Source organism: Salvelinus fontinalis, chromosome 23 (assembly GCF_029448725.1).
Source record: "Salvelinus fontinalis isolate EN_2023a chromosome 23, ASM2944872v1, whole genome shotgun sequence".
Classification (NCBI taxonomy): domain Eukaryota; kingdom Metazoa; phylum Chordata; class Actinopteri; order Salmoniformes; family Salmonidae; genus Salvelinus; species Salvelinus fontinalis.
In genome coordinates this window covers 15,247,803-15,260,476 of record NC_074687.1, presented here as the reverse complement: position 1 = coordinate 15,260,476, position 12,674 = coordinate 15,247,803, and the positions used below count along the sequence as shown (strand labels likewise).

The 12,674-nt window shown below is 39.9% G+C and overlaps 1 protein-coding gene across 8 annotated transcripts in view; it reads right to left on the bottom strand.

Moving 5' to 3' along the window:
- The window catches only part of LOC129820893 (nck-associated protein 1), a 75,475-nt gene that overhangs the window by 54,194 nt on the left and 8,607 nt on the right, over positions 1 to 12,674 (bottom strand). For 5 of the 8 annotated variants that reach the window (XM_055877977.1, XM_055877979.1, XM_055877976.1 and 2 more), the window contains exons 2-3: positions 5,293 to 5,310; positions 3,975 to 4,085 (exon numbers count right to left, since the gene is read on the bottom strand). In XM_055877977.1, the coding sequence (XP_055733952.1) occupies positions 3,975 to 4,085; positions 5,293 to 5,310 (129 nt within the window). The remainder of the gene's footprint in view (positions 1 to 3,974; positions 4,086 to 5,292; positions 5,311 to 12,674) is intronic. The other 3 variants (XM_055877981.1, XM_055877980.1, XM_055877982.1) reach the window with 1 other exon arrangement.

Genomic DNA, 12,674 nt, shown 5'->3' with positions numbered 1-12,674 from the left:
CGCATTTCAGCCATGCCACAAAAGGAACAGCTGACATCATGTCAGTGAATCTCTCGTTAACACAGGTGTGAGTGTTGACGAGGACAAGGCTGGAGATCACTCTGTCATGCTGATTGAGTTCGAATAACAGACTAGGAAGCTTCAAAATGAGGGTGGTGCTTGGAATCATTGTTCTTCCTCTGTCAACCACGGTTACCTGCAAGGAAACATGTGCCGTCATCATTGATTTGCACAAAAAGGGCTTCACAGGCAAGGATATTGCTGCCAGTAAGATTGCACCTAAATCAACCATTTATCAGATCATCAAGAACTTCAAGGAGAGCGGTTCAATTGTTGTGAAGAATGCTTCAGGGCGCCCAAGAAAGTCCAGCAAGCGCCAGGACCGTCCCCTACACCATCCGTACAGAGCTTGCTCAGGAATGGCAGCAGGCAGGTGTGAGTGCATCTACACGCACAGTGAGGCAAAGACTTTTGGAGGATGGCCGGGTGTCAAGAAGGGCAGCAAAGAAGCCCCTTCTCTCCAGGAGAAACATCAGGGACAGACTGATATTCTGCAAAAGGTACAGGGATTGGACTGCTGAGGACTGGGGTAAAGTCATTTTCTCTGATGAATCCCCTATCCGATTGTTTGGGGCATCCGGAAAAAAGCTTGTCCGGAGAAGACAAGGTGAGCGCTACCATCAGTCCTGTGTCATTCCAACAGTAAAGCATCCTGAGACCATTCATGTGTGGGGTTGCTTCTCAGCTAAGGGAGTGGGCTCACTCACAATATTGCCTAAGAACACAGCCATGAATAAAGAATGGTACCAACACATCCTCCGAGAGCAACTTCTCCCAACCATCCAGGAACAGTTCGATGATGAACAATGCCTTTTTCAGCAAGATGGAGCACCTTGCCATAAGGCAAAAGTGATAACTAATTGGCTCTGGGAACAAAACATCGATATTTTGTGTCCATGGTCAGGAAACTCCCCAGACCTTAATCCCATTGAGAACTCCACAATTGAAAACCCCACAAATTCTGACAAACTCCAAGCATTGATTATGCAAGAATGGGCTGCCATCAGACAGGATGTGGCCCAGAAGTTAATTGACAGCATGCCAGGGCGGATTGCAGAGGTCTTGAAAAAGAAGGGTCAAAACTGCAAATATTGACTCTTTGCATCAACTTCATGTAATTGTCAATAAAAGCCTTTGACACTTATGAAATGCTTGTAATTATACTTCACTATTCCATAGTAACATCTGACAAAAATATCTAAAGACACTGAAGCAGCAAACTTCGTGGAAATTAATATTTGTGTCATTCTCAAAACTTTTGGCCACGACTGTAAGGTCCCACAGTTGACAGCGAATGTCAGTGCAAAAACCAAGCCATAAGGTCGAAGGAATTGTCCGTAGAGCACCGAGACAGGATTGTGTCGAGGCACAGATCTGGGGGAGGGTACCAAAACATTTCCACACAGTGGCCTCCATCATTCTTAAATGGAAGAAGTTTGGAACCACCAAGACTCTCCTAGAGCTGGCCGCCCGGCCAAACTGAGCAATCGGGGTCAGGGAGGTGACCAAGAACCCGATGGTCACTCTGACCATCTCTGTAGACGGAAGCCACTCCTCAGTAAAAGGCACATGACAGCCCACTTTGGCAGCATTTCAAACTCATAAAAAGACACACCCTCGTCCACTTAGCATCGCCTTATGCCCTTGGGGGACTCCCCGTCACCATCTTGGACGTCGGTCCAAACAATTAGCCAAACAAGGGAAGTTTGCAACGTAAGCCCCTCTGCCCTCGTTTTTGAACTAGTTTGCGAATGTACAATTATGTTCACTTCAGGGCCTGAAATGCCCCATAATTCAATTTGCGATGATTGTACATTCGGTAAGAAAAGTCAGCCGAAACTTTAAACTTCAACGTCAATATGGATAAGTCAACATACAAGTGTAAGTAAAAACGAATGTAAAAAGGTTAGAAATTGTGCTACTAATGCACATGATGGCACAAACACTTCTCGTAAACATAATGATGTTTTTATTTGGTTTTGGAAATTGTAGAAATAAAACATTTTCCTTCTTCAGATGTTCCAGCTAGGCAGGCTAACGTCAGTTAGCTAATTAATTTGCTAGCTATCATACAGTACGCCTATATTAATAATTATATAGTTAATATAAGTAGACATGCAATCATAATTGACTGTAGCGCATATAAAGCACCCACAAGCTACCGGTGTCTGAAAACACAATCATCGCTGGATGAACGAGCGACGAATTTCCAGGCAAGGGCGGTCCATTTAAAAATCATTCATTCCTCCCTCGCCCTGCAAGTGTATACTTGTCAGACGTCATGATACGTCATCAGAAGTGTCCACTTAATTTGAGGAATGAGGGGATTGGGTGTGTCTTTTATGTGTTTGGAATGTAGCCTTGGAGTTTGCCAAAAGGCACCTAAAGGACTCTCAGACCATGAGAAATAAGATTCTATGTTCTGATGAAACCAATATTGATTTTTTTGGCCTGAATGTCAACTGTCAAGTCTGGAGGAAACCAGGCACAATCCCTATGGTGAAGCATGGTGGTGGCAGCATCATGCTGTGGGGGTGTTTTTCAGCGGCAGGGACTGGGAGACTAGTCAGGATCCAGGGAAAGATAAATGGAGCAAAGACCAGAGAGATCCTTGATGAAAACCTGCACCAGAGCGCTCAGGACCTCAGACTGGGGTGAACGTTCACCTTCCAACAGGACAATGACCCTAAGCACACAGCCAAGGCAATGCAGGAGTGACTTCGGGACAAGTCTCTGAATGTCCTTGAGTGGCCCAGCCAGAGCCCAGACTTGAACATCTCTGGAGAGACCTGAAAATAGCTGTGTAGCAACATTCCCCATCCCCATGTGTAGATTGAGGGAAAAAAGTATTTAATCAATTTTAGAATAAGGCTGTAACTTAACAAAATGTTGAAAAAGTTAAAGGGTTTGAATACTTTCCGAATGCAGTGAGCAAATTTTATAGCAGATGGTGTTAACACACTGTAGCATAGCCTACCTGTGTTTAGTTTCAATCAAAACACATATTTTGCTTAGTGGCGCGCCCTGTTGAGTTTTGGCCACATGAGAGAAAAATGCAACCATTTGCTCAATCATCCTAAAATCTCATAAGAAATTACCATGGTGTTTTTGTCTTACAGTAATGTTATACTATTATAGTCGGTTTTGTTATGTAGAATACTATCATTGTGTTTTTGCAGACATTGATTAAACTTTGATCTAACTTTATTAAAAGAGCACCTTCGCCAGACTAGCCTGTTCTCTAGGAGCAAAGGAGAGGATCCTGCACATGCTCAGAAGCTTCGGGACATTTAGCTGTTGAGAAATAAAGTCCAGAAAAGCCGGATCTGCAGCCACTCCGTAGAAAAAAAAGGAACTATGAGGAGCTTCAACTTACCAAAAGAATATTCCAGAAAAAAGCCAAGAAGTTTAGCATGCAAAAGAAAAACACAGACAGTAAAACATAAAACACTGCAGCAAAAAGTACAACAACATAGAAAAACACATCACAGCTACACCAAAGAAGCAATTTAACATTTCTAACAAAATACAAAGCCAGCCAACGGTGATAGCTGAGCATTGGGGAGAAAAAATACTTGAAAAGACAAACATGGTGAGAATATATTAGTTGTATTGAAAAAGTTTAGCTATAAAGATAGAATTAGCATACATAACATAACATTTATGGAAATGTACATGTGGGTGGTACACCAATATTGAAAAGATAGGATGATGAATCTCAGATAGAATTTAATTTACAATTCCTATTTGATAAAAAAAATGCTTTAATTAAAGTATGACAAAACACAAAATGTATTGCACAGACCTAGTAGTTCAATAGCGAAAGGACTGCATATAGTATAGATACCAAGGCTTAAAATGAGCTTAAATAGAAAGTAATATATATGTAATATACATGCAAAAGACAGACTTACATTGTTGTTGCGTGTTTCAACTGCTGGGAATTTTCTGACAATGAACTTGACAGCGGACTCCAGGTTCTTGTCTATTAGATAGGATGGTTTGGCTTTGGGGTCACCACAAGCCTATAATGAAGAGGGCCAAAAACACAGACAAATGCTAAAGATGCATCAAAAATAATACTAACAACATATCAACAACAAAACATTGGCAGATAAGAAGTGATAGGATGATAAGTCAAATTAAGAAAGTGGTATTTCGGTCACGACTTGAAAATACATTGAGAGAGACTGTGTGAGAGAGCGAGAGAGAGAGCGAGAGCGAGAGCGAGAGCGAGAGCGAGAGAGCGAGAGAGCGAGAGAGCGAGAGAGCGAGAGAGCGAGAGAGCGAGAGAGCGAGAGAGAGAGAGAGAGAGAGAGAATACATTTCTACTGACAGAGTGGTGTATGGGAGGTTGGAGAGCAGTTAGTGAGAAAGCAGTGCATAGGCATACTCCTACTGGGAGAGAAGATAGTTGAACTGTGAGTTACATTTTAGATGTTAGAAGCAACAAAAAGTTTGCAGATGTATGTTTGAGGTAGGGTGGTGTATGGTATATGACACTGGGCATGCACGTCAGCCTGACAAAACAGGAATAGCAATGTTTTAGTATTCAGTCTATAACACGTAAGAGTTGAGGTTCGCAATACACTCAAATGAACACAGTACAGCCGACAGACATGTAAAGAAACAATATGAGCTTGATAGAAGTATGAGAACAGTTATAAATGTTCAAATCCCCATATGATCAAGACTGGATTTAAGATTAGTGATATGATGCCATGGATCCATGCAGGGAACATTTTCATTTTGCAGAGGAGAGCAGAGCTGTGTTGAATTGCAAAATGAAGTGTCTGAATTCAACTAGGCCCTATGTCTTCCCATTGCCTGATCTTCAATCCCTAAAGATACATTATTTTTGTTTTTGTGGTGCAAATGTCCTGGAACTGTGAAACTGTTAAATTTGATGCTCACAAACCAAAATAATGTATTCTGATCTAATTGTTAGGCTATAGCTGCTCACCGCTTTTCATAACAAGCTAGGTAGTCTGCAACTGTTAGATATCGTGTAAGAAATAAACTGGAAAAAATTCACAGTAGCAATTATGATATCTATTTTGACCTAGTGAAATAATCAGAGAGATTCAATTGCAACTTGGGATGGGCCTGTTTGTTGAATTGTGAAGGTTGTTAGTACTGAAAAGCATACAAGTAATTCTGGGACATGATACTGGTAGGAAAGAAAGGAAGGGTAGAGGGAGAGGGAGAGATTTAGGGAAGAGCTGAGCAAACCTTCCAAACTTGTCCTTGCTGAGGGAAGCATTGTGATAGAAAGAGAGAAAACCACACAGGTAAACACGGGTAAAGTCAGGTAAACACAGGTAAAGTCAGGTAAACACAGGTAAAGTCAGGTAAATACAGGTAGAGTCATGTTTAAAACATAGAACCATGCATCTACATGAAAAAGGCTTTAGGTTTTACTTCCAGGATAGTTTGTTGAGGAATAGTTTGGCTTTATACACTGTGCACAATAATTAATGTGCTGCTTGTAAAAGCATTGTTCAACAACTAGCTCAGCCTATGGTGGAGACACACCTCCTAGAGTAGTAACACAGTAGACTGTAGAGTATCAAGGCTTTAAGTTTAAGAAAGGATATACAGTAACCTCCAATAATATTGCGACAGTGACAATTTAATTTTGATTCGGCAGACAGTCAGCTTTAATTTGAGGGTATTTATATTGAACAAAAATACAAATGCAACATGTAAAGTGTTGGTCCCATGTTTCATGAGCTGGAATAAAAAAATCCCAGAAATGTTCCATATGCACAGAAAGCTTATTTCTCTCAAACGTAGTGCACAAATTTGTTAACGTCCCTGTTAGTGAGCATTTATCCTTTTCCAATATAATCCATCCACCTGACAGGTGTGGCATATCAAGAAGCTGATTAAACAGCATGATCATTACACAGGTACACCTTGTACTGGGGACAATAAAATGCAACTCTATAATGCCACAGATGTCTCATGTTTTGAGGGAGCGTGCAATTGGCATGCTGACTGCAGTAATGTCCACCAGAGCTGTTGCCAGATAATATAATGTTAATCTCTCTACTATAAGCCGCCTCCAACGTCGTTTTAGAGAATTTGGCAGTGAGTCCAACCGACCTCATAACCGCAGACCACATGTAATCACACCAGCCCAGAACCTAAAAATCTAGCTTCTTCACCTGAGGGATTGTCTGAGACAAGCCACCAAGACAGCTGATGAAACTGAAGAGCATTTCTGTCTGTAATAAAGCCCTTTTGTGGGGAAAACCCATTCTAATTGGCTGGGTCTGGCTCCCCAGTGGGTGGGCCTGGCTCCCAAGTGGGTGTGCTTATGCCCTCCCTGGCCCACCCATGGCTGCGCCCCTGCCAAGTCATGTGAAATCTGTAAATTAGGGCCTAATGAATTTATTTCAATTGACTGATTTCATTATATGAACTATAACTCAGTCAAGTTGTTGAAAATGTAGCATGTTGCATTTATATTTTGGTTCAGTATAAATCCATATCGGGTGAAGCGCTTAGAAATTACAGCACTTTGTCTATATAGGCCCCACATTTTAGGGGACCAAATGTATTGGGACAAATTCACTTATACAGTGGATTCGGAAAGTATTCAGACCCCTTGACATTTTCCACATTTTATTATGTTACAGCCTTATTCTAAAAATAATTAAATAATCCCCCCCCCCCCCCCATCAATCTACACACAATACCCCATAATGACAAAGCAAAAATGTCTGGACACATAAGTATCCAGACCCTTTACTCAGTACTTTGTTGAAGCACCTTTGGCAGCGATATCAGAGAAAGAGTCCTTTAGGTGCCTCTTGGCAAACTCCAAGTGGGCTGTCGTGCCTTTTACTGAGGAGTGGCTTTTGTCTGGCCACCCTACAATGACGTCCTGATTGGTGGAGTGCTGCAGAGATGGTTGTCCTCCTGGAATATTCTCCCATCACAGAGGAACTCTGGAGCTCTGTCAGAGTGACCATCGGGTTCTTGGTCACCTCCCTGACCAAGGTACTTCTCCGCCGATTGCCCAGTTTGGCCGGGCAGCCAGCTCTAGGAGAATCTTGGTGATTCCAAAATTATTCAATTTAAGAATGATGGAGGCCACTGTGTTCTTGGGGACCTTTAATGCTGCATACTTCTTTTGTTACCCTTTCCCAGATCTGTGCCTCGACACAATCCTGTCTCGGAGATCTGCGGACAATTCCTTTGACCTCATGGCTTGGTTTTTGCTCTGACATGCACTGTCAACTGTGGGACATTATATAGACAGGTGTGTGCCTTTCCAAATCATGTCCATTCAAGTTGTAGAAACAGTATGATCAATGGAAACAGGATGCACTTGAGCTCAATTTCGAGTCTCATTGCAAAGGTGTGAATACTTATGTAAATAAGGTATTTCTGTTTGTTATTTTTTATAAATATGTGCTAACATTTATAAAAACCTGTTTTCACTGTCATTATGGAGTATTGTGTGTAGATTGATGAGATTTATTTAATGTAATTAATTTCAGAATAAGGCTGTAACGTAACAAAATGTGGAAAAGGGGAAGGGGTCTGAATCCTTTCCGAATGCACTGTATGTGTATTAAAGTAGTCAAAAGTTTAGTATTTAGTCCCATAATCCTAGCACGCAATGATTACATCAAGCTTATGACGCTACAACCTTGTTGGATGTATTTGCTGCTTGTTTTGGTTATGTTTCAGATTATTTTATGCCCAATAGAAATTAATGGTAAATAATGTATTGTGTCAGTTTGGAGTCACTTTTATTGTAAATAAGAACAGAATATGTTTCTAAACACTTCTACATTAATGTGGATGCTACCATGATTACGGATAGTCCTGAATGAATCGTGAATAATGATTAGTGAGAAAGTTACAGACACACAAAAACAACAAAAATGTTGTAATTGTCGCAATACTTTTGGAGCTCACTGTAAGGTAGTCTTTGATTAGTACAAGTAGGAACAGAAACATGCAAGTAAACCCAAGGAACCTACAATCAAATGAACCATCTACCAATGAACTTAAAAAGAATATGGACTAATACATTTAATGCGCACAACCCGTAAAGTAGAAGGCAACAGATTTGATCATTTGATTCACTGTACTGTTAATTTCCCAGATACATTGCAATATACAAAAATATATAAAAAATGTCTAACAGTAAAATGACAAAATTCACTTTGTTGTACATATTGTATTTCCCTTAAAAATGTGCAAAATCAAAAGGAGTAAACAGAAAATATATTTCTCTACACAACCATGGTCTGAGACCCTAGTTAAGGTAAGTTGGTCTAATTTTATTTAATGAGCAGCACTTTGGTATTTGGTATTTATTAGGATCCACATTAGTTGCTGCAAAAGGAGCAGTTACTCTTCCTGGGGTCCACATAAAACATGATATAATACATAGTACAGAAAAGGACGTAAATACATCAATTTAAAACATTGCACATAGCCTACATATCAGTACATGCACACAATATCTAGGTCTAATACATAATACAGTGCACATTACAATATATATAAAATGGCTGTGTCTCTTCACAGTCCCTTTTGTGCAGTAAGGTGTTCTTTTATCTGGTTTTTAAATCTGGTTTTATTGCTAGCTTGAGTTACCTGGGGTGGCAGAGTTCTATGTAGTCATGGCGATATTTAATACTACAATCCAATGATTGTTATTTTTTCACTCTTTATGTGATGCACAATGCAGAGAACGCCGGAAGAATTATAATTGAATTACCATAGTGAATTATTGTAATGTTTGTTCATGTGTCAATTAATCCCATAGGGATGGGTTGCCAATTGGTGATTTGACACAGAAATATATGGTTCCCAGCCTCTGGTTCTGGACCTTGGGACCTTGACTGTGAAGTGACCTGTGAAGAGACCTCTGGTTGCATGTATTGTGTTGCACTGATGAGTGTCCAAACTGTGTGCCAACTGCTTGAACAGACAATTTGGTACATTCAACATATCAATACATTGCACAAAGACCAAAAGTGATGCAGTCAATATCTCCTCAACTTTGAGCCAGTAGAGACTGACATGGATGTTACTGACACTTGTCCTCCGTGTACGTCTAAGTGTGATACGTCCTGCTTTGTTCTGAACCAACTACAATTGACCCATGTCTCTCTTTGCCACACATAACCACACTGCTGGGCAGTAGTCCAGGTGTGACAAAAGTAGGGCCTGTAAGACCGGTCTGGTCAACTGAGATGTCAAGACGGCAGAGAAATGCCCTATCATGGTGTCATGACTGTCCACAAGAATCCAATAAGGTCAGGTCAGGTTTGCAATGAATAACTTCAATCAGACCCCCTCTCCATCTCTCCTTTAATAAGCATCCATGTTGTTGTCATTCTGTTAGGGACCTGTTTTTAGCGTGTTAAGACTCCAGTCATTGAATACTGAGTTATGATCAAAACTTCTTGTCAATAGGGGGGCGCTATTTCCACTTTGGAAAAAATCGTGCCCAATTTAAACGGCCTCGTACTCTATTCTAGATCGTACAATATGCATATTATTATTACTATTGGATAGAAAACACTCTCTAGTTTCTAAAACCGTTTGAATTATATCTGTGAGTAAAACAGAACTGATTTTGCAGCAAACTTCCTGACAGGAAGTGGAAAATCTGAAATCGATGCTCTGTTCTAGGGCCTGCCTATAAATGTCCTTGATATATATCAGTATACATGCACTTCATACGTCTTCCACTAGATGTCGACAGGCAGTGAGAGAAGAACTGGAGTGTGTAACTTGATCTGGGGTCGAACAAAAGCTCTTTGTATGACGTGTCACCAGTTTCCTGTTTTCTGGAGAGCGCGTGAAGGGACCTGGTTTTGCCTTCTGTACAGCTGTCGTTATAGACGACTAATATCTCCGGCTTTGATTTTATTTGATACATGTGACAATATCATTGTAAAGTATGTTTTTTCAATATAGTTTTATTCGATTATTGAAATTTATTCGGGATGTTAGGCATGTTGCGTTGTGTGCCTTTGTTCAGGAAGGAGAGCTTCGCGCCACTTTGCTAGCTTTCCGTGCTAATTGACTGGAGAAGAGGACATTCTAAATCCAAACAAAGATTGTTCCCGACAAAGGACCCCTTGTACAACATTCTGATGAAAGATCGTCAAAAGTAGGACCCATTTTATGATGCTATTTCATATATCTGTCGAACATGTTGTACTAGTCGTTTGCGCCCAGATTTTGGGTATTCTCTCGCTAAACCTAAGCTGGATGTCGTAATGAAGTTATTTTTAGAATTATAACACGGCGATTGCATTAAGAACTAGTGTATCTATCATTTCCTATACAACATGTAATTTTTAGTAACGTTTATGTATAGTTATTTGGTCAGAATAGTTGAGTGCCATAAAAATATTCGCACATTTTGGGAAAAATATGCTACGTTAGCACAATGTATAACCACTGATTTCAGCTCTAAATATGCACATTTTCGAACAAAACATAAGGGTATGTATAACCTGATGTTATAGGACTGTCATCTGATAAAGCTTATCAAGGTTAGTCAAAATTTATATATATTTTGCTGGTTTATTCGCTATCGCTAACGTGCCTATTGCTATCGCTAACGTGCCTTGATGAATGAATGCGGTAGTGTGGTAGGCTATTGTAGTAAGCTAATATAATGCTATATTGTGTTTTTGCTGTAAAACACTTAAAAAAACTGAAATATTGTCTGGATTCACAAGATGTTTGTCTTTAATTTGCTATACACCATCGATTTTTCAGAAATGTTTTATGATGAGTATTTAGGTATTTGACGTTGGTGTCTGTAATTACTCTGGCTGCTTCGGTCCTATTTGTGACGGTAGCTGTGATGGTAGCTGCAATGTAAAACTGATTTTACCTCAAATATGTAAATTTTTCGAACAAAACATAGATTTATTGTATAACATGTTATAAGACTGTCATCTGATGAAGTTGTTTCTTGGTTAGTTTGGTTGGTTCTTGGTTAGTTAGGTTGGCTTTGTGCATGCTACCTGTGCTGTGAAAAATGTCTGTCCTTTTTTGTATTTGGTGGTGAGCTAACATAAATATATGTGGTGTTTTCGCTGTAAAACATTTTTAAAAATCGGACATGTTGGCTGGATTCACAAGATGTTTATCTTTCATATGCTGTATTGGACTTCTTAATGTGTGAAAGTTAAATATTTCAAAAAAATATATTTTGAATTTCGCGCCCTGCACTTGAAGTGGCTGTTGTCATATTGTGCCCGGCTTCGGGCTTGCAGCCCAAAGTTAAAGAACTGCTCTCGTGGTGCCCCAGATCCTAATGAGTTAATTGTTACATGATTAATTGAAAATCGGGTAACAATTAAACAATTAAACACAGTTAGATAAATAAGTCTTCAGATTAATGTTTAAGTCAAGTCACAACAATCGACAAACCTCTTCCCATTTTAGCAACCATTGAGTCTATATGTTTTGACCATGATAGCTTGCTATCTTGTGTTACACCCAGCAGTTTAGTCTCCTCAACTTGCTTAATCAACACACTATGATATTTTTTGATATTTAGCACCAGCCTATTGCTAGTTACCCACTCTAAAACTGACTGGAGATCTACGCTAAGGGTGACAGTTATTTATTTTACTGCTGCAGCCGACGTGTATACTGTTGAGCTGTCAGCATATGTAGACACACAGATGTTATTCAAGGTCTAGTGGTTAGAGCGTTGGACAATTAACCGTAAGGTTGTAAGATCGAATCACCAAGCTGACAAGGTGAAAATCTGTCGTTCTGCCCCTGAACAAGGCAGTTAACCCACTGTTCCTAGGCCGTCATTGAAAATAAGAATTTGTTCTTAACTTCTTGCAACTATAGGGGGTGCTATTTCGCATTAGCATAATTAACTCTACAGATTAAACTGCCTAGTACTCAATTATTGCTCGTACAATATGCATATTATTGTTAGTATTGGATAGAAAACACTCTCTAGTTTCTATAGTCGTTTGAATTATGTCTCTGAGTGAAACAGAACTCATTCTACAGCACTTTTCCTCCCAGTGTGTGAGATTTAGACATCTTGGCCTCTAGTTCCAGATCAGTTTTTAAAGTCTCTGTTAACCTGTTAAAGCTGGGGGCGCTGTTGTCACTATTTATGGTAATTGTGTAATTTTTGAAACGGCTTCCTACAAAATTCTTGATCGTACAATATGCATATTATTATTATTATTGGATAGAAAACAGTCTATAGTTTCTATAGGAGTTGAAATTTTGTCTCTAAGTGGAACAGAACCCATTCTACAGCAATTTCCCTGACATGGAGTCAGATTTCAGAAATTTTGGCCACTGTTCTGGAGTCAGTTTTAAGGCCATTGTTATTCCTATGAGTATACGGACACTGCTTACGTCTTCCCCTGGATGCCTTTACGTGATGACGATTTGAATGGGGTCGATTGCGCAATCACAGGCACTATAAATTAAAAAACCTTGTAGCTAGTAACTCTTTTGCAGCTGCGTCTTGCGCGCGGCGGCCACCGACCCGCACTTGTTCCAAGCATTAGTGTAGGGAGTAATCTTTCTCAGGTCATGTTTCTACTCGTTATAGGAGTTAAAAACATCATAAGGTAGTT